Below are 20,228 nucleotides of genomic sequence, written 5' to 3' on the forward strand. Positions count from 1 at the left end.
TAAATTTTTTATGCATAAAATCTGGTGTTGTTTTAATGGTTTAAATCCATCAATCTAATAGGACAACCTGGGTACTAGGTTGTTTAGATTTCTATCCTAAATATCTTCAATATTTGAATATCGTATAAGATACAATACGATACGATTTAAGATACGGTCTAATATAGGAGTAGTGTGAGATTATAATATAGTGTTTAATTATTACTTGTTTAGAATTATACGTATCCGTAAGGGTAAAATCTATTTAGTTTGGGTAGGTGGTAGGTGTACCGCTGATTCGAATATATTTTTGTAAGATATGGTCATTGTATATTAAACCGATTATATTATCTTCCAAGTATTTTGAATTACTTTTTAAAAAAAAAAACTATTTAAATCAAATAATTTTACGAAATATTTTGTATTTACTGAAGAATATGGCATGTAACAAATGACGCGTGACTACTTTTTATATTTGTTATAAATTAACTTATTTTACCTAATAGTCTTAAACTAAACGTCTCAACAAGTTAAGAGAAGTCCAACTCTCATAGTCATTTAATCAAAGTAAAAATTAATTTATAACTTTTGTGTGGTGTGCGGGTTACTGACTTACTGTATTGCACAATAAGGTTATTTACCTAATGAATATTCTCAATCTCGAATAATGGTTGAGTGTTTTCTTATTCACTCAAGAAAAGAGTTAATTTTCCTTGGAATATACTTAGATGAGTTAAATTTTCAAAAGATATTTAGATGAGTTATGTTAAATGAAATTTGTATTATTTCTTACATACGTAGAAATATTAATGAAAAATTAAAAAAAAAAAAACATAAAACATAAAACGGAGTATTTGTATTTCTGTTTAACGTCCAAATTCATCAAAAACGACAAACAGAAACGAACATAACAGCACTCTGCCACCTTGGTGCCATTGTCTCCGCCACTAACGTTACGTTTGGTTTGTGGAATTTGTCAAAATAATAATAATAATAATAATAATAATAATAATAATAATAATAATAATAATTTCTACAAAATTATTTTATTTTATTTTAGGGTCTGGCTTGTTTTAAATATTATGGAATTGAATGGTCTCGTTTTAAATAAAATGGAAACTCCCAAATATTTTTTTTTTTGAAAACCAAGACTGCAATCATATTAACTGAGTAAACTGGACAAAAAAGAAGGTGGAGAATCTCTCCAAACGGAAATGGCACCCTCGGCCTTAGCTAAAGAGTGGGCAGCCCGCCGATTGGCGTCCCTACTAATGAATCTAGCATAGCATTCAGGAATCGAACTAATCCAAAGTAAACATGACTAAATAACATGACCAACATCCGAACGAACACTCTCATTGGGGTGAAGACTTGAATAGAGAGCCTAGCAATCTGAGTAGACGATAACATTTGAGTACCCTTGCTCCTTTATCCAAGACAACACTTCACGAAACGCCATAGCCTCAGCTAGAATAGGGTCGTAAACTCCCAAATATTTAATTTAGTTAAAATTTATATTTTGTACTTTTATATAATTTAAATAAATAATTGTATATATTTTTAGTAATATTAATAAGAATTATTTTATTCCAAATTTTGTAAAATATTTTTTGCTTAAATTAAAATTTTATTTTCATTATCTTTTTTAATATTTTGATGGGGTTATGGGATATAGACACAATTTTTTGGTTGGGGCCAAGCCCAAGGATCAAGGTAGTGCAAGGTAGGCCCAACAGAGGAGCGGTGCAAGTCAAGATGCAAACCTATGCAAAGGAGGTCCGAAGGAGAAGGGTGGTTGCCACCCGCCGACCGCCCAGGGCCGCAGCGCCCGGCCGGGGTGACTAGTTGACTCGGGTGGCGGCTGGTTGCACCGCCACCCAGGGCTACAACCGCATCCACCACCCCGCGAGGGGCGCGATCACCGCCCGGGCCCGAGGCGCCCCTGGCGGATCGATTGCGCTGTCCCGCGTCGCTACCCAGGGCACTCGGGCGTGTAAGCGCCATCATGTCCGTTCTGCCGTGTTCCTCTTCTTGCATTATATTAACATATATGATGATGATCATTTTCTCCTGGTCCACCTCAACTTCAACTACAACTCCAACTCTACCTCCTAACCCTTAATTATTGCATGAATAATTTCTGTCATCAATACTACTTTTCTGTAGATTTTTGGCCATGAATATAATATTTATTATCATTTGAAGTAGTCAAATTTTAATTAATGTATTTATTATTCGTAGACTTAATTGAATAAATTGGCACGCGTAAAGATCAACGAATCTAATCCGTGGGATTAAAAGTGCAAAAAATTCTAAACTGTGATAATGAAGTCAGAGAAGAATGCAAGAGGGAGACAGAGAGAGAATGAATGAATGAATTGAAATTAAAGAAAATCCGAGTGGATTAATAAGGTTTTATTATCAATATTAATGTTTGGTTATGTATCATGATCCTATAATGGGAATAAGATGTTTTTTTTTTTTAAAGAGGGAATAAGATGTTTTAAAAATAAAAAAATAAAATCAAGGTAATTGATCCTAATATAATAACATCCAAAGCACTAATATATATGAACAAAAAAATCAAAACAAAAATCTAAAACCATTAATTCTATCTAAACTTAAAAATCATATTACCGGCCAATAAGATGGAAATCTGCTTTGAGTTTGCAGACAAATTAAACAACATAATATAATGCATGTATGGTACTTGCAATTATCTTAATCTATTGGAAAACATCTTAGACTGTCTGTTATTAATGGTGCTTTTTAATTAATTAATAATCTTGTTCTCTTCCTTAATTGAGTGGGATGTGAAGCTAAGGATGACGACAAGGGGAAGACGACAATCCATCTTTTTGGATACCTACATGCGAGGAACAGAACCATATTTCAAATCGTAATTCGCAATTATTGAAAATTTAGATGATGGTGAAGTGGGATCCTTTCTTTTTGTTTTGAGATGAAGATCTCGTTGTGATGTCTCATTCCCTTTTTTCTTTCTTTCATTTATACTCGAACCATTCAATTCATTAGATATTGATTCCTATCTCAAAAACTTTTTATCCTGACCTAACTAATAAGGATCTCTCCAAATAGTAAACTTTGGGTTGGGGCTACTGAAATATCTTCTAAAATTGTAGATGAAGACAAAGGGCTGAGCCATAAATTTTATCCAGGCGAATGATTAAAAAATATTAATCAAGTAAGAAAATTTGACCTCTTGACCTCTACAACAACACATACATACCTAACCATTTAAACACTTCATCTTTGAGTAATACTCCGTGTATATATATATATATATATATATATATATATATATATATATATATATATATATATATATATATATATATTCAAATGTCTCCTATATATAAGGGGTGAGGTGCTGCCCGGCTTCGCCCCTTTCATGAATGGATTCAGAACTGGTGCAATCAACTGGGCACATGAGTGAAGTTTGGGAGAAGACACCAGGGATCGAGTTTCACCAGCGGCAGTGTGGGACAACCTCTCAAAGTGAAGGGACTTCTTGTGCACAGTGAGCAAATATCATGCTAGGGCGTGGGAGTCATTGGAGTTGGGGATTCAACCTTTTAGAAAAGACCCGGTGCAATCAAATCAACATTATTAATGTCATTATTTGATTTAAGAATGACTTTTGCATTTGACTGCACTAAATAATTTCTGTATCATTCTTTAAATTAAGAATGACTGGACTTTGGCATTATTTCATTTCATGCCTAGTGTAATATAATGCATGTGTTTCTATAATTGGGTAATACCGACTAAATTATTATGAGCTGAAAAAGTGTGCCTACCAGATTATTCTTTGTAGGAAAAGTGTCAAATAAGTCACTAAATTTTTACACATTATACAATTGAACCATTGAACAAAAAAATATGGCCATTAAAAACTCAAAATTTGTGTAAATAACATTTTTTACAGGTTACTCTCAAATTTTCTTAAATATGATGTCATAATATATAATTATATATACAAAATTATTTTAATTATTATTATTAAAAATTAAAACAATTTTTCATCTACAGTGGCCCCATAACAAACACGCACTCACACATGGATTTTCAGATGGTACTCTGGACAGGTTTTTTTCCCTATGCAGATGGATGGCCTTTGCAGACTGGCATACGACGAGCCATTTAGGCCTCCCTTTTTTTTTTTTTGGAAAACGGCCTTCCCCCTTAGTTCAACTTGGCACAAAACTAACGGTACACGTATTTGGTTCATGGATTTAGTTATTAAGAACGGGGTCATTTTCATTTTTGGTCCTACTGTTATTGGGGCGTTGCCAATTTTAGTCCACTTCATTAATTTTTGTCACATTGCGGCCAGTATTATTTAGTCCTTCGCACTTTTAGTCCACCGTTAAAATTTTCGTCAAATAACCGTCCAAAACAGGGGTATTTTGATCTTTTCATGCTTTGACCATCTTCTTTACCCTTTGTAGTGGTTTTCCTTACAGATTTCCATCCAATGAAGATGTCCGGTAAAAGCCATGGCTTTGTAATGTGGCTCACATAACTTTCGCCGGACCTCTTCAATAGATGAAAATGTGTAAGGAAAACCACTGCAAAGGGTCAAGGAGATGACCAATGCATGAAAAAACAAAAAATACCCCTATTTTGGACGACAATTTGACGAAAATTTTAACAGTGGACTAAAAGTGGCAAGGACTAAATAAGATTGGCCGCAATGTGGCAAAAATTAATGAAGTGGACTAAAATTGGCAATGTCCCAATAACAGTAGGACCAAAAATGGAAATGACTCTTAAGAACGGAAATTAAAATCATTACTATTGTTTAGTTGATATGTTTCTAGAAGGGATTTGATTACCCCCTTACTTAGAAAAATCCAAAATTTCCTAATAAAATAAAGGTTTCATTCAATTATTTTCCTCCTAATTGAAAATTTTATTTTTAAGTTTGGATTAATAGTTTTAGATTTTTTTTAATTTTTTTTTTTGGTTCATATGGATGCTTTAGATGTCTTTATATTAGAATAAATTATCTTAATTTTTTGTTCTTGTATTTTTTTAAAGCCTTTATTCTCATTATAGGATCATACATAACTAAACACCAATATTGGTAATTATTCCAATTTCACCCTACTACCAAACATGCAAAATACTTTTACCAAAACTCATTACCAGTACCAAGTATTTGATTCTTCCAATTCCTATTCTCATATGCGAACCAAACACTCCCTAAATTCAATAAAGCAAATTTGAAGTTTCAATTGTTTTCCGGCGATCACGGAGATGGACAACCGTTTGATGGTCGCGGAGAAGTCTATCCGGTTGTCATGGGTGCCTCCTCCTTGCTAAGGAAAATTTGGAAGTAACTTGTAAAAAAAATACTATTTGCACAATTTGAGTTTTTGATGGTCCAATTACACACTCTTTTTGTTTAATTAATAGTTCAATTGTACAATGTATAAAAGTTTAGTGAACATTTTTTCCTTCTTTATATTATTTATTCTGCAGCACTATTTACTCTATATATGTTATTTGAGCTTGTGTTTTAAATATATAATATATAATATAATGGTGTGACAATCTGTGAATCTCTCCCGGTCCCATCCACTCAAGGTTTGTCATATATATCAACAAGTTTTGGAACGTTGATGGTGAGTCAGCTGAATGAGACCGTTTCTTTTGAAAGCATATGCTGAAAATGACATAGACCACCCATCATTTATATTGTTGTCTCATGAGACCATGGACCCCTCAGGCTCAGAATGCTCATGGAGTCACGGGTTCTCTTCATCATATCCATCCTTTATGTTTCTTTCTTCCTATATTTAAGGCCAGGCGGTTTCATTAAAAATAAAGACCCAACATATTTAATAGTTTAATTTAGACGTTCATTATTTTTATTTCAAGATGCAATCTTATAAATATATATATAATAGAGTAAATTGCAAAGACAAAGACAATAACATATATAAGAAGAGAGAGATTCTTTTAATAATTTAAACTTCACTATAATAATAGAAATTTCTATTTAGAGTTTTTTGCACTTTTAGTTCCACGACTATAGTGGTACTATCAAAATTGATCCACGATTTTCAAACATTACAATTTAGGTCTACGACTATTGTTTTTGTTGTAAATAGGATCCTTTCGGCGGATTTTTCGTCAATTTCTTACCGGGTAAAAAAAAAAACAGATTTTCCGTCAATTTCTCGCTAGAATTTTTTATTTTTATTTTTTGCTTTCAAGCAGGGTTAAAATGGACATTTACATTGTTGACCGTTGTTGACATGTTATTCTGCTTAATTACCAAAGTGCGAAAAACTCAAAAAAAAAAACTCAATTGCGAGAGGAACCCTGATATGCTCTCATGTAATAAAAACAATTGCGAACAAGAGAAAAGCATCGATTGTCATCTTCAACACGCCATCCATTGCCGGAAAAAAAAAACTAATTCATTTCTAAAAAGCATGTGATCGCGTTAGCCTGGACTCCAAAATTATTTTGATTTTGGTAAACTAAAGTTAAAACTGATTCATTTCTAAATAGATATGTAGCCAATTTAATCTTGCTAAAATTAAGTACAATTTTTTTTAGTTAAAATTTAAAGTTTAAATATTTGATATAATAATTTTTCAAAAAATTTCAGAATTAAAAAATTCTTTAAAAAAATTAAGTGTTGAATGTGAAGATGGCAATCAATATTTTCTTCTTATTCGCAATTGTTTTGATGAGATGAGATCGAGCATATTAGGGTTCCTCTCCCAATTGAGTTTTTTTTTTTTTTTTTTTTTTTTTTTTTTTTTTTTTTTTTTTTTTTTTTTTTTTTTTTTTTTTTTTTTTTTTTTTTCGCACTTTGGTCAGCATAATAATAGGCCAACAATGGTCAACAATGTAAATGTCCATTTTAACTCGCTTCAAAGGGGAATTTTTTTTTTCCAGCGAGAAATTGACGGAAAATCCGCCATAATGATTTTTTTTTGCAACAAAAACAATAGTCGTGGGCCGAAATTGCAAGATTTGAAAGTCATGGATCAATTTTGATAGTGCCACTATAATCGTGGGACTAAAAGTGCAAAAAACTATTTCTATTTATAAAAGTAAAAAACATAATCTCAAAAGACCTCTGACATATGAAGATAAAAGTCTAGAAGATCTAAAAAACCTTTATAAAAACTGAGGTAATTGAGTTCAAATCCATTTGGACTTCAAATTATTGTATTTTATGACAAAAATAAAAATGTAACTAATATAACGCATAAAGATTTAACAAAGAAAAATACAAATCAAAAGTAATTTAAAAGTGTCATTTTTCGTTCATATTTAAATACAAATTAAAATTTCGTCGAGATCGATTCCTTCTAAAATTTTATTTTCAATTATAATTAAGACCAATCTATGAATTCAAAAAATAATAATTATCAAGTATAAAAAATAATAGATTATATACTCAATTGTCGTTTCAAGAACATTTGTCTTGTCATCAAGAGAAGTCAGCCCAAGTTTAACTAAAAGACTCATCTAAAAACAATTGAGTATATTCGATCTATTATTGTAACCATTAGAGACGTTACTACATCTAAAATACCTAAGGTTAATTAGTTGATTATCGAACGAGATAGTGATAGATTAACAATCACACTTGTTATAGATAAATAGATCATAGTATCATACATTGTAATATTTTAACATCGTCCAATGAACATACATGCAATAATTTTATTTTAAACAGCAAATCGATTAAAAAAATAAAGAAGTGCATGCATTAAGGTAACTGAGATATTAAGTGCTTCACATCAGAGCGATTGAGAGGCTTTGGCATGAACTTAAGAGCTCCTTCTTCCAAGCATCTGTTCATTCATCAAATTAATTATTAATTACTTTTAACTGAATTTAAGGTAGTTTAACAGTTGATCAACTAATCCAACAATAATTATTATTATTATTATTGTTCTTACTGGTTGATAATACTTGGAACATTCTCTGATGACATTACCACAACTGGGACATCCTTAAGCATTGCTGATTCCTGGGCCCAATGCATATATATCCAACCTCAACATATTACAATATAATATAATGAAAAAAAAGGTATTATATATATATATATATAGTGTGTGCGCGCCCACACCACTAGCTATGCAAATATACACCATTTTAGGGAATGCACAATACAAATATGCACCATTAGAACGCATCACCAAAAAAATAAGCCACTAGATATGCAAATATATACCAGCGAAAATGCACAAGTAGGGACATGGTACATATTTTGGGTGTGTCAGTGTGTTTTTTTGCATTTTCACTGTTGTACATTTTTCTAACACTAGTGATGTATTTTGTTAACACTAGTATATATTTCAAAGCAGCTGTACTGATCGCACGGGAAAGCGCGGCCGCATTTGAGCATACTTATATATATATATATATAAGTCCATAATCAGGTGATCGAGAACCAACCTTAACTTGCGAACTACGAACTACGAACTTGTGAAGGATTGTGTTGCACTTACTATAAGATTGCACCTCAAGATCCTCTAGGCATGTCTGAGAGTCGTAACAGTGCAATCACGTAGTAATTGCGATGCAATCTTTAACAAGTTCACATTTTGCATGTTAAGGTTAGTTCTTACATGATTAGAATATATATATATATATATAGTAAATAAAAAAGTGGTAGATCGACCTGTGTGCATAGCATATAGCGTAGCTAATAACTTGTTTTAAAAGCCAAAGTGCATATGTGCGCTATGGTATGGTGTACACTTTGACTTGATTTTTTCAAAATGGAGTAAAAGATACCCTCTTATTGGAGACTTTTCTCTTCAAAAACCTAAGAGCATGTTGGTGATTTTTTTCAAGTTTTCTTTTTAGACACCTAGAATGGAGGGAGAGGAAAACAAAAAGTAAAATAAATAAATAAATAAAGAATAAAAAAAGAACATTTCTTGACAAAAAAAAAAAAAAAAAAAAGAAGAAGAAGAAGATAGCTTATGCCTGCTAGGTGCAGCCCACAAAAAACCCTACACACACATATCAAATGCAATTTTTTCTCTTTCCTCCATTCTCTCTCCTCCGATCCAACTCATATCATCTCTGTTGAATGTGTACAAAAACATTAAACAAACCCTCTAAGGGGTTGCTCTAACGTAACACTCAAAATACCCTTAGAAAATCTCAAAATCAGGAAGAAATTAAAGGGAAAACAAATATGTTGGCTATTATATATAATTAATTAACACTCCCACGCTCACCTCCCCAAAAAAAAAAAAAAGAATTTTGAATTGGTACCTTAACTTTCTTGAGAAGCTGGTAGCCATTGATTCCTGGCATGGAGTAATCTGTTATTATCAAATCTATCCTTGGGACCTGCAGAAAGGTGTACTGTATGTAGTAATCATTGTTGATGAAGCAGAGAGTGAATTTTGATGAATTTTCATGCACGTGTCATTTGAAGTAATTAAGATTTGTGGATTCATGGAATGGAATTTAGTACTAACATTGGTGTTTGGAGTGTTGTGTTGATCATCATCTCCCAATAACCCTAGGTACTCCAAAGCTCTCATCCCATTTTCTGCAGCAGTTACTGAACCCATGCCACTTTTTATCATCAAATTCCTTTCTCATACATTACATATATGCAAATTTATTCGAGAAATGTTTTATTTTTGGTCTTTAAGGGATGCTATCATCAAGAACCGAAAACACAACATATTAAAATGACACAAAAAACGACTATATAGTCCGAATAGACAACTTGATCAAATGGTCACAGGAGTGAAATTTATAAACAATGATCCGGAATCGAGTCTCACCCGTCAGACTGTGGGAGTAGCCTCTCAAAGAGAAAGAGAGATGCTCATGGTGCTTTGTAAGCAAAAAAACAACAAATGACTATACATATTTCCAAAAACCGAACATATTTAATGACCAAAACAACTCAGCTAGCTTAGCCATGATCAAACCTTTGCAAGAAGAGGCCTTGAGCAATTTCTCAAGGATGATAAGGTTAACTGGATCGTCATCAACAGCCAACACATGGATGACTTCATCTTCCCCATTTTCCCCCATTGCCATTGATGATGAAGGGCAAGCCATTCTTTTCTTTTCCTTAATTTCAACAAAAAGAATGCAGAAGAGAGAGAGAGGGAATGAATGGAATTAAAGAAGCTAAGATCCAAGTGGATTATATTAAGGGTGTGTTTGGTTCATGGGTTTACACATTATTAAGAATGAGAATCAAAATCATAATTAGTGTTTGGTTGACAAATTTTTTAAATACAACTATGGCTTTGATTATCCCTTCAATTAAAAATCTCATCTCCTGAGTGGTATTATTCCATCTTATTGGTAATCTAATTTTTAAGTTTGGATTAGTGCTTTTAAATTTTTGTTTTGATTTTGTTGTTTGATGTTTTGGATGTCATTATATTAGGGCGAAAATTTATGTGGGACCATCTCACGAGTCTCAATCCGTGAAACAAGTCGGATATTTGATTAATGAGGTCAAAGATCCGACACATAAATCAAAGATCTGACCCCGTCTCACGGATTGAGACCCTTGAGACGGTCTCACACAAGTGTTACTCATATATTAAAATTAATTACCTTGATTTTTTTTTTTTTTTTAAAACATTTATTCCTATTATGGAGTTATACACAACCAAACATCAATATTAATAACCATTTCAATTTTACCATACTACTAAACATGCAAAACTTTCACCAAAACCTATTATCATTACTAAGTATTTGATTCTCATTTGAATTTCGATTCCCATGTAAACACACCCTAAATTTTGTTTTACGACGTGGGGACGTTTAGACGGTAGACAAACAACAATGCACTCGTGGAGCTAGCTAATTACTATTAGGGGAAGAGGGCCGTCTTTTCGATACACGTGAAGAAAACCACACTTCAAATCATAATTATTGGCAATTATTGGAAATTTATATATTTGGTGTATTTAACGTTTTAGATATGACTGTCAAGAATTTAAATGTTCCGTAATATTTTAGTGTTACGGGATAAAAATATCATTTTTTTAGTTGGTTGGAATTTATGTTGATTAAAATTAAAACGGTGGTTATTAGCTACTTGTTAAAAGGCAAAAAACTTACGTAAAACCGTCTTACGGATCTTTGTCCATAAGACAGGTCGGGTCAAGATGAAAATGTAATACTTATACTAGAAAATGTAACACTAATCATGAATAAAGTGTTTGTTGCTTATTGAGTAGGAGAACTGCAATACTTTTGAAAAATATACACCACTCATTGTTAGAAAATGCACCATAATGAAAATACACAAAAACACAAAAAAATACACCACACACCCAAAATAATGCACCATAACTCTCGTGCCTCTAATGGTGCATTTGCTAACACTGTGTGGTGTATATTTGCATATCTAGTGGTGTGTTTTTTGGTGATGCGTACCTAACGATGCATATTTCTGTGGTGCATTTTCTAACATTGAATGGTGTATATTTGTATACATAGTAGTGCGGTCGCACTGACCACACGTTAAGGGGCGGTCACACTTGATTTTGACTATATATATATATATATATATTCATGTGAGCATAAATATAATATGTGCAGTCCAACTATCAGCTTAGGCTTTTAGTTGAGATGGAGCGCATGCTTGTGTGTTTGGTTGGTGGGTTTACCCATAAGGAATGTGTATAAGGGTGATTGTTAGTGTTTGGTTGATAGGTTTTGAGAATGCTACTATGAGTTTGGAATACCCATTAATGAGAAAATTCATACCCTTATTAAATAAGGGTTTCATATCCCTTCCTCCTTTCTTCCCCCAAGTATTAATAATCATTCCCATTCCACCCAACTACCAACCATGCTAAGGGTGTGTTTGGTTGGTGGGTTTAGGTATAAGGAATGGGTATAAAAGTGATTGTTAGTGTTTGGTTTATAGGTTTTGAGAATACTACTATGAGTTTGGAATACCCCATTAATGAGAAAACCCATACCCTTATTATTTATTAAATAAGGTTTTCATTTTCCTTAATCCTTTCTTCCCCAACTATTAATAATCATTCTAGCTCATTCCACCCAACTACCAAACATGCTAAATACTTTCACCAAAACTCATTACCCTTACCAAGTATTTGATACCCATTCCGATTCCGAAATTCCCATGTGCGAACCAAATGGACCCTTATATTTTAGAGGATTATGAGGACAAATAGTGTAGTGTTTTGGATTATAATTTTGAATGGGCTAAGATTAATGTTATTTTTTGGAACGTTTTGGGTTATGTTTGGTACAGAATTGCACGTTAGGCATGATTGGGGAAGACACTGTTGGAATAAACCGGAAGAAGGTACAGTTAAAATAAATTTTGATGGAGTTGTAGACCTTACAACTAATATGGCAGGCAGTGTGGAAATTATTAGGGACTCATCAGGTTTAGGCTTGGGCCTTAAGGAGTATGCCATACAGATAGGATTCAAAAATGTTATATTTGAAGGTGACTATCGTGAAATTGTAGATGGTATAATGAACAGCCCGATATATAGCCACGTGACATACAATATACTCATGGCCTGCAAACAGGAACTAAACTATGTAGAAGCTTGGAGGATAAGTGTAGGACCCTGGGAGTCGAATACAACAGCAGACCAACTAACCAGTAGTTATACCGTGGATCATGGGTCATGGCTGATACTGCAGTTGTGTTGAACTGATACTACAGTTGTGGTGAACGGATACTGCAGTTGTGTTGAAAGGAAACTGCAATTGTGCAGAACAGAGACCGTTTCATTCGTCCACAATATCATTTGCGCCAACTAACTAGGACATTCAAGAACTTCCCTAAAGGATTGCATGTAAATATTGATCCTCTAGATGAACTACTTACCTTTCTAGAGAATGATAGGACTGGCTACCCCTCTTGGAGATTCATGTACAACTATAGTTAGTTAGAACATATATTTTAGTTTCCCCTTCTAATATTAATAAAAATATTGATGGATCATGGTTTTGGGTTGGGTCTAGCCCAATTCGACCATACCTAGGCTCACTTTTAAAAAATAAAAAATAAAAAATTCCTAGGCTCACTTTTAAAAACAAAATTAAATTGGTCCTCTTTGTTGATCGTTGAAACTCACTTCAAATGCTTTTGCAGATTTTGAAGATGACATTACCAATGAAATATTTATGATGGTCAAATAATGGTCAAGCTTTGATAATTCTGTCTCATAACTCCTATTTATTTTCAACTTTAGCTATAAAGCCTGTAATGGTGAAATATTTATGTTATTTTGGCTGGGGTGTAACAGAATTCAGCTTTCGCCATAACAGAAGAAGAATTGGCTCAGCTAACAATGAGTGGGGGTTTCCACCCTAACAGAATTGAGATTGTACTTAAATACTGCCCATCCCACCTCTCAAAATTTGAGAGCACGAAATGGAAAACACTGAAAGTGAAAGTGAAGGAGAAGGAGAAAATATTAAAATTGATATGGGGATGGACGAGGATCCTTCCTCTGACGTTGAATTGGCGGCAATGGAATTCACCATCGCACTCTCACCGGTGCCAATATCCGGCCTACCCTTATCCGACCCCACCACCATTATCCGACCCGGCAGCTTCACCTTGTGACAACTATTATATGAATGCTAGATACGTATGAAATTTTGCTAAAAAATTTACCATGTGTGTGAACTTTCTATGAATGCTGGGAGCATCCATTGTTATATAATATACTAGTTATCACACACGCGTTGCGCGATTAAACCAATGTCCAATGCGTAGTTTTAAACTAGTGTTTCTTAATTGGTTGAAGTAGGTCATATAATAATGAGAAAAAAAAATGCTAAATTAATAAAAATCAAAGAAATAGTCTCGATGTATATATATTTTAATAAAATATAACGAAATTGTAAATAGCTAAATTACAACTAAAGTAAGTAGAAACAAATAAACCACTAACTATAGATGACTATCTATCATGATCAATCAATGGAAGAAAACAATTGGATAAAGAGTACTAATTTGAGTAGAGTAAATTAATTTTTCTTAATTAAATAGCATCACAATCTACTAATTTTAAACAAGACACCAAATTTTTTATAGTCTAAAATCACATGTACCCAAGCCGTATTAAATACTAATACACAATAGTAAGGATCTACCACTCTCGGACATCTTAGCCTATTATGTTCTTCTTGTCGGCATATTTTTTATTATTGTGTATTAGTAAATGTTTCAAAGAGTCTTGGTATTGAGAAAACTTGGCAAACTCATCAACAAATTAAAGACCATGACTGTCTTGGAAGACGCCTCAGGTGTATATGCAACATTGTCAGAGGAATTTCTTCGATCCCGGCCTTAACAACTTCCTACAATCCTTCTTCATATGCCCCGGCTTTTGACAATAGTGACACAGTACACTATGGTGGAAGTACGCCCCTGGGAATATCCATTGTTCCCACTGTGAGGATGGCCGGAAGTATACCCTTGGGAATTTCCAGCATTCCCACGGTGAGGATTACGACTAACAAGAGCACTACCAGGTGGGATGGGAACTTCGGGTATAGTGGATTGCTCGGACCGAAGCAAGCGTGGGAAGACATCAGCTAGGGTAGGGATTTCAGAGTTACTAAGAATTGTGGATCTAGTTGTGTCAAACTCAGAAGGAAGACCTGCCAAAAAATTCATAACAGCCAATTGTTCTCGTTGCTTTTGTTGCTCTTTAATGTCATCAGTGAATGGCATGAGCTTATTAAGTGCCTCATATGTTCTCTTAAATTCTATAAAGTAAGCAGTGAGAGACAAATTGTGTTTCTCGGCACAGTAAAAAGACTTGCAAACATCATACATACGAGTGATATTCCCCTTCCCAGAGTACAAGTATTCCAAATAATCCATCAATTATTTAACAGAAGCACAATGACTAATGAACCCAATAATACCCTCATCTATAGAATTACGGATTTGTAAGAACAAACGTGAATCATCCCGCACCCAATTAGCATCTTGCCCAGACAAAGTGTGAGTGAGGTGGTCTTTTTTATCCAAACTAGTGAGATAAAGCTTAATGACTTGAGACCACTCTAAGTGATTAGAATCATTAAGCTTACAGTCCGTGATTTTGGAATTCACAAGAACAATATCAGTTACAACAATTGACTTATTCTCAGCCATACCCACCAAAAACTAAGTCTAAACAGATCAGAAAACAGACAAAAAATGGAACCTGAAGGCGAACGAGACAACATGATTGAAGAACCGCAATAACCGAAGCAACACTGGTCCAAACCAAGACCAGATCCAAGACCCCTGGACCCAGGCGACCTCGGAGACGTCCGCCGGGAAATTTTTCGGCGGCTGGAGGCGGCGCACGCGCCGACGCGTGGCGGAGGAGGGCGGTGGTTGCGGTGGCGCGTGAGACCCGCCGGGCAGATCGTCGCCGAACTTTGCAGACGAGGTCGCCGGACGCAGGCGAGCCCAACGGAGCGATTTTTTTTTTTTTTTTTTTAATTGTAAAGGCTCTAATACCATGTTCAAAGGTTTAAGGAGAATACCTTGATTGGCAGCTCTATGTCTCACACCCTTTGAGGATAGTACACCATCCTAAATATATAAATTGGAGAACATATGGTATAGAAATAGGTTTCCATATACCTCTACCTCAAAACCCTAACTTCCAAGTTTCCTAATATGCAAGATACCATATTTAATGAATACCTTATAACACCTTTCTCATGACATATATGCAAATTTATTCGGAAACACAACATATTAGAATGACACAACAAATGACTATCTCTGAGGTGAAATTTAGAAACAATGACTCAGAATCGAGTCTCACCAGTCATAGTGTGGGACCAACCTCTCAAAATAAGAGGCTCCTTGTGCTTTGTACGCAAAATAACAACAAATGACTATACATATTTCCAAAAACTGAACATATTTAATGAACAAAACAACTAAGCTAGCTTAGCCATGATCAAACCTTTGCAAGAAGAGACCTTGAGCAATTTCTCAAGGATCATAAGAGTAACTCGATCGTCATCAACAACCAACACATGGATGACTTCATCTTCCCCATTTTCCCCCATTGCCATTGATGAAGGGCAAGCCATTATTTTCTTTTCCTTAATTTCAACAAGAAGAATGCAGAAGAGAGAGAGAGCGAGGATGAATGAAATTAAAGAAGCAAAGATCCGGGTAGATTATAATATTATATTAAGGGTGTGTTTGGTTCATGAGAATCAAAATCATATAATTAGTATTTGGTTGATAACTTTTTTAAAGCATAACTGTGGGTTTTGATTACTCTTTCAATTAAAAATTCCATTCTCTAATCAAATACTATACGAACCACCAGATAGCATATATACTCGACCTATTTGATTCCGATAGCGCTGATTTCCCAGTTTGGAGACTAATGTACAATCCCAGTTAAATCTCTGTAAACTCATTCGGATATCCCCTCTCTATTGAAAAAAAAAAAAAAAAAAAAAAAAGGGTATCATTCCATTTTATTGGTAATCTAATTTTTAACTTTGAATTAGTACTTTTAGATTTTTGTTTTTGATTTTTCTTTTGTTCAAATTAATGCTTTGGATGTCATTATATTTGGATAAATTGTCTTGATTTTTATTTTTGTATCTTTTATAGGATTATATACAATCAAACATCAATATTGGTAATCATTTCAATTCCATCATACTACCAAACATGCAAAATACTTTTACCAAAACTCAGCTCATTACTATTACTAAGTATTTGATTCCATTCCGATTCAGATTCCCACGTGCAAACCAAACACAACTTAAATTCTGTTTTACGAGTCATCAGATGGACGTTTTGAGTGCAGGCAAACAACGTAATGTACTGGTGAAGCTAATGACGATTAGGGGAAAGGGTTAATCCATCTTTTTTATGCATTGATGAAAGAGAACCATACTTCAAATCATAATTCGCTATTATTGGAAATTTATTCTTCCCAATTATGGGAAATTTATATATCTGGTGCCTGGTGGTATTTAACGTTTTAGATATGACTATCAAGAATTTAAATAATACTCCCTAATATTTTAGTGTTACCGGATAAAAATATCATTTTTAAGTTGATTGGAATGTATTATTACTTGTTGATTAAAAATGGTGGATATTGACTAATTGTTGAAAAGCAAAAAACTTGTGTAAGACTGTCTTATGAATTTTTGTCCATAAGATGTGTCGAGTCAAAGATGAAAATATAATACTTGTACTAGAAAATGCAACACTAATCAGAAATAAAATGTTTGTTACTTATGGGGTAAGGGAAGTACAATACTTTTGAGAAAAAATGTAATACTTTTACATTTTTCATCAAAACATTTTTGTAAGTAACAAACATTTTTTTTCTGATTAGTATTACAAGAAGAAGGAGAAGAAGAAGAATTAATTGTAATTGGGTGTTGTTGTAATTGATTTCTCGTTGGCCCTTAACTCCTAACCGATGAACTATGCAGGATAATAGTAAATAATAGAGAAAAAGAGAATGAAGGTAGACAATTTTATTCATCAACAACGACCAATTACAACATGCTATCAACACGCTCAACCCCGGTGAACGGTAATTTTATGCATATTATATTTGTTATTAGGCATTCGGAAATCATATTTGTGTTCTGTGGATATATTTCTAAGATTATATGCTTTTAGATAATTGTTTGGAAAGTCTTATTTCTCTTTTTTCTCTGTTCACTACTATCTTGCATAATTCATCGGTTATGGCCAAACTCTTTGCTAACTTTGACGTGCGGCTTGCTCACAATGTATATTTAAAAAATAAATAAAAATTGAACCATTCATCTATTGTCTGAAGTAACTATGCACCTATAATATTACAGTAAAAAAGAATTAACTCAACTTTTGAAATTTTGTCCAAAAAAAACCAAAAAAAAAAACAAAACTTTTGAAATAACTAAAACATAAGTTTACTCGTTGTCATTTTTCAATTCTTCTCAATAAAAACAAAAATAAAAATTTGTGGTTAATTGGCACCTTTGAGCACTCCATAAAAAATCGGTTTATGAAAATTTTCAAATTAAAAGTCAATGGGAGGTCCATTTTATCGTAGATGCATATATATGTAATAACTAAAAAATGCTTGCACAATGGTTCAATTTTATAATTTGTCTTCATTTATAAATTTCATAGTAATAGAAAAACAATGCATCTCTATCACAACAAAGTTTGTAACTTGCTATCCTTGATACATATTAAATTATTATTTTTTTTTTGAAATCAATCTTGATATACTAAAGCTTCTGATCTTCGTTATCACATTGATAATCTTCTATCTTCAGGATTGCATTAACTGGGATTTCAGTTGGTTCACATCAGCTTGCTTGAGAGGCTTCAGGATGAACTTCTTAGCTCCTGCCTCCATGCATCTGTCAATCAATTGTATTGATTTATCAAATAATTAAACAATAATTAATTACTGTTAGCAGAATTTAAGGTTGTCTGATTAACCCCAATTAAGGAACTGGTAATAAATTGTACTTACTGGTTGATCTGACTTGGAGTGTTTTCGGATGACATTACCACAACTGGAACATCCTTAAACATGGCTGAGCCCTGTAAAATCCAACACCCAACATATTAATTAATGTTAGAGATTGACAGAAAGTAAAAGAAAAAAAAAATTTACGTGGTTCAGTAATGTGTCTACATTCACCAGAGCGAAGCTATTATATTATTAATTGTAATGGTAACGATAAAACATCTAGGGTTACAAGCGTCATATTTAAATACAATCCTAAACATATACATGTATAAAAATATCCATATACTATGGGTTGTCCCAATCCGCTCCACTCTTATTCCTTATATATGTAAGACATACTCACCAACAATTAAGATTATATCATGAAATATCAAAGTAGTCTTTTACATTAGTGTCATATTTGGATAGCCTTATAAATGTGACTACATATAGCTATAAAGTATTATACGTCTCACGAAAAACAGTCTTACACAATATGACTTACTCTAGCAAATATAATTTCAGTGATATTCAAATTAATTAAAATTAAACATTCTGACCTTGACTTTCTTAAGAAACTCATAGCCATTCATTTCAGGCATGGAGTAATCTGTTATTATCAAATTCAGCTTTGGGACCTGCAGAAAGATAATATTATTCAAAAATATAAATATTCGAAGTATTTAAGGTTTGTGCATATATGGAATGAAATTTAGTACTGACGTTGGTGTTTGGAGAGTTGTTTTGGTCATCTCCTGCTAATAACCCCAGGTACTCCAAGGCTCTCAATCCATTCTCTGCAGTTGTTACTGAACCCAAATTTCACGATAAAAAACCAATAAGTAATATCGTATTTTTCGTAAAGTTGTACTTTACGCTTTACAAATTGTACTCTTTCTATATGTACTTCTGTTAAAGCACAAAGTACAATTTTACATAGAAGTTGGCATTTTAACCCATGGCACTAGAAAGCATCCATCATGTCAAGTGTGATTTAATTTGTCTCTCAATCAAGAATATAAGCATTCTATATTTAGTATGCTGCTCACCCCTCGAAATTTTTCCAAAGTAATAATAGAATTTATGAGGGGAAAAAAACATTTTCTTTACGATATTGAAACTAAGCATTTTAATGAATTGAATGGCACTAAAAGTAGAACATAATTCTCGTACCAAAAAGTCATAAATTTGATTCTTAAGAATACTTAATTTATCCGGTGCACAGACTAAGATACTGACGACAGATTTCTTTCGTTACCCATAAAAATGAATTGAATGAAATACCTTTGCAAGAAGCGGCCTTGAACAATTTCTCAACAATGGTACGGTCAACCGTACTGTCATCAACTGCCAGCACATGCATGACTGCAGACATTTTTCTTTCCTTAATCTCAACGAAAACAGGAGTTTTATGTTGTTTGCAGTTTCAGTTGTAGTGATGAATTGGGAGCAGAAAATGGGTGATATTTAAAGAGAAGAATTCTGCTACCGAACGCGACGATTCAAGAAGATCTACTGAATCGTCACAAATATTTCGTAATCTTTTCAAATCGTTTGTTTTAGCATATTCATAATTAATTTGCGACGAATGGCCCCCATTGTATCTTCTTTTCTGATCCTCCACTTCATTCACTTCCTTCTTCTTCATTTCTCTTTTACTATTTTTCTTTATTATTTTTGCAATCTTATTTAATTATTTTAAACTTTTTGTGCATAAAATCTGGTGTTGTTTTAATGGTTTAA

The 20,228-nt window shown here is 33.3% G+C and overlaps 2 protein-coding genes across 2 annotated transcripts; both read right to left on the reverse strand.

Annotated features, from left to right (window-relative positions):
- Positions 1–7,741: 7,741 nt before the first annotated feature.
- Positions 7,742–10,074, reverse strand: LOC116019610 (two-component response regulator ARR17-like). Its single transcript, XM_031259884.1, has 5 exons — positions 9,942–10,074; positions 9,477–9,562; positions 9,268–9,345; positions 7,935–8,005; positions 7,742–7,826 (listed from the first exon to the last, which is right to left on the reverse strand). Exons 1-5 carry the CDS (start codon positions 10,072–10,074, stop codon positions 7,742–7,744), a joined length of 453 nt encoding a protein of 150 aa, XP_031115744.1.
- An 8,162-nt stretch (positions 10,075–18,236) lies between these two features.
- On the reverse strand, positions 18,237–19,903 carry LOC116018680 (two-component response regulator ARR17-like). Its single transcript, XM_031258645.1, has 5 exons — positions 19,770–19,903; positions 19,209–19,294; positions 19,046–19,123; positions 18,507–18,577; positions 18,237–18,390 (listed from the first exon to the last, which is right to left on the reverse strand). Exons 1-5 carry the CDS (start codon positions 19,858–19,860, stop codon positions 18,300–18,302), a joined length of 417 nt encoding a protein of 138 aa, XP_031114505.1. The 5' UTR covers positions 19,861–19,903; the 3' UTR covers positions 18,237–18,299.
- Between the last annotated feature and the right edge of the window lie 325 nt (positions 19,904–20,228).

This window comes from Ipomoea triloba, chromosome 5 (assembly GCF_003576645.1).
Source record: "Ipomoea triloba cultivar NCNSP0323 chromosome 5, ASM357664v1".
NCBI lineage: Eukaryota > Viridiplantae > Streptophyta > Magnoliopsida > Solanales > Convolvulaceae > Ipomoea > Ipomoea triloba.

Coding starts and splice junctions, on each gene's coding strand:
- LOC116019610 (XM_031259884.1), bottom strand. CDS start 10,074: ATGGCTTGCCCTTCATCATCAATGGCAATGGGGGAAAATGGGGAAGAT. Junction 9,563..9,941: donor CAAGGCCTCTTCTTGCAAAG/GTTTGATCATGG, acceptor GCATGGGTTCAG/TAACTGCTGCAGAAAATGGG. Junction 8,006..9,267: donor AGCTTCTCAAGAAAGTTAAG/GTACCAATTCAA, acceptor CATTGGGCCCAG/GAATCAGCAATGCTTAAGGA.
- LOC116018680 (XM_031258645.1), bottom strand. CDS start 19,860: ATGTCTGCAGTCATGCATGTGCTGGCAGTTGATGACAGTACGGTTGAC. Junction 19,124..19,208: donor ACAACTCTCCAAACACCAAC/GTCAGTACTAAA, acceptor ATCTTTCTGCAG/GTCCCAAAGCTGAATTTGAT. Junction 18,578..19,045: donor AGTTTCTTAAGAAAGTCAAG/GTCAGAATGTTT, acceptor TGGATTTTACAG/GGCTCAGCCATGTTTAAGGA.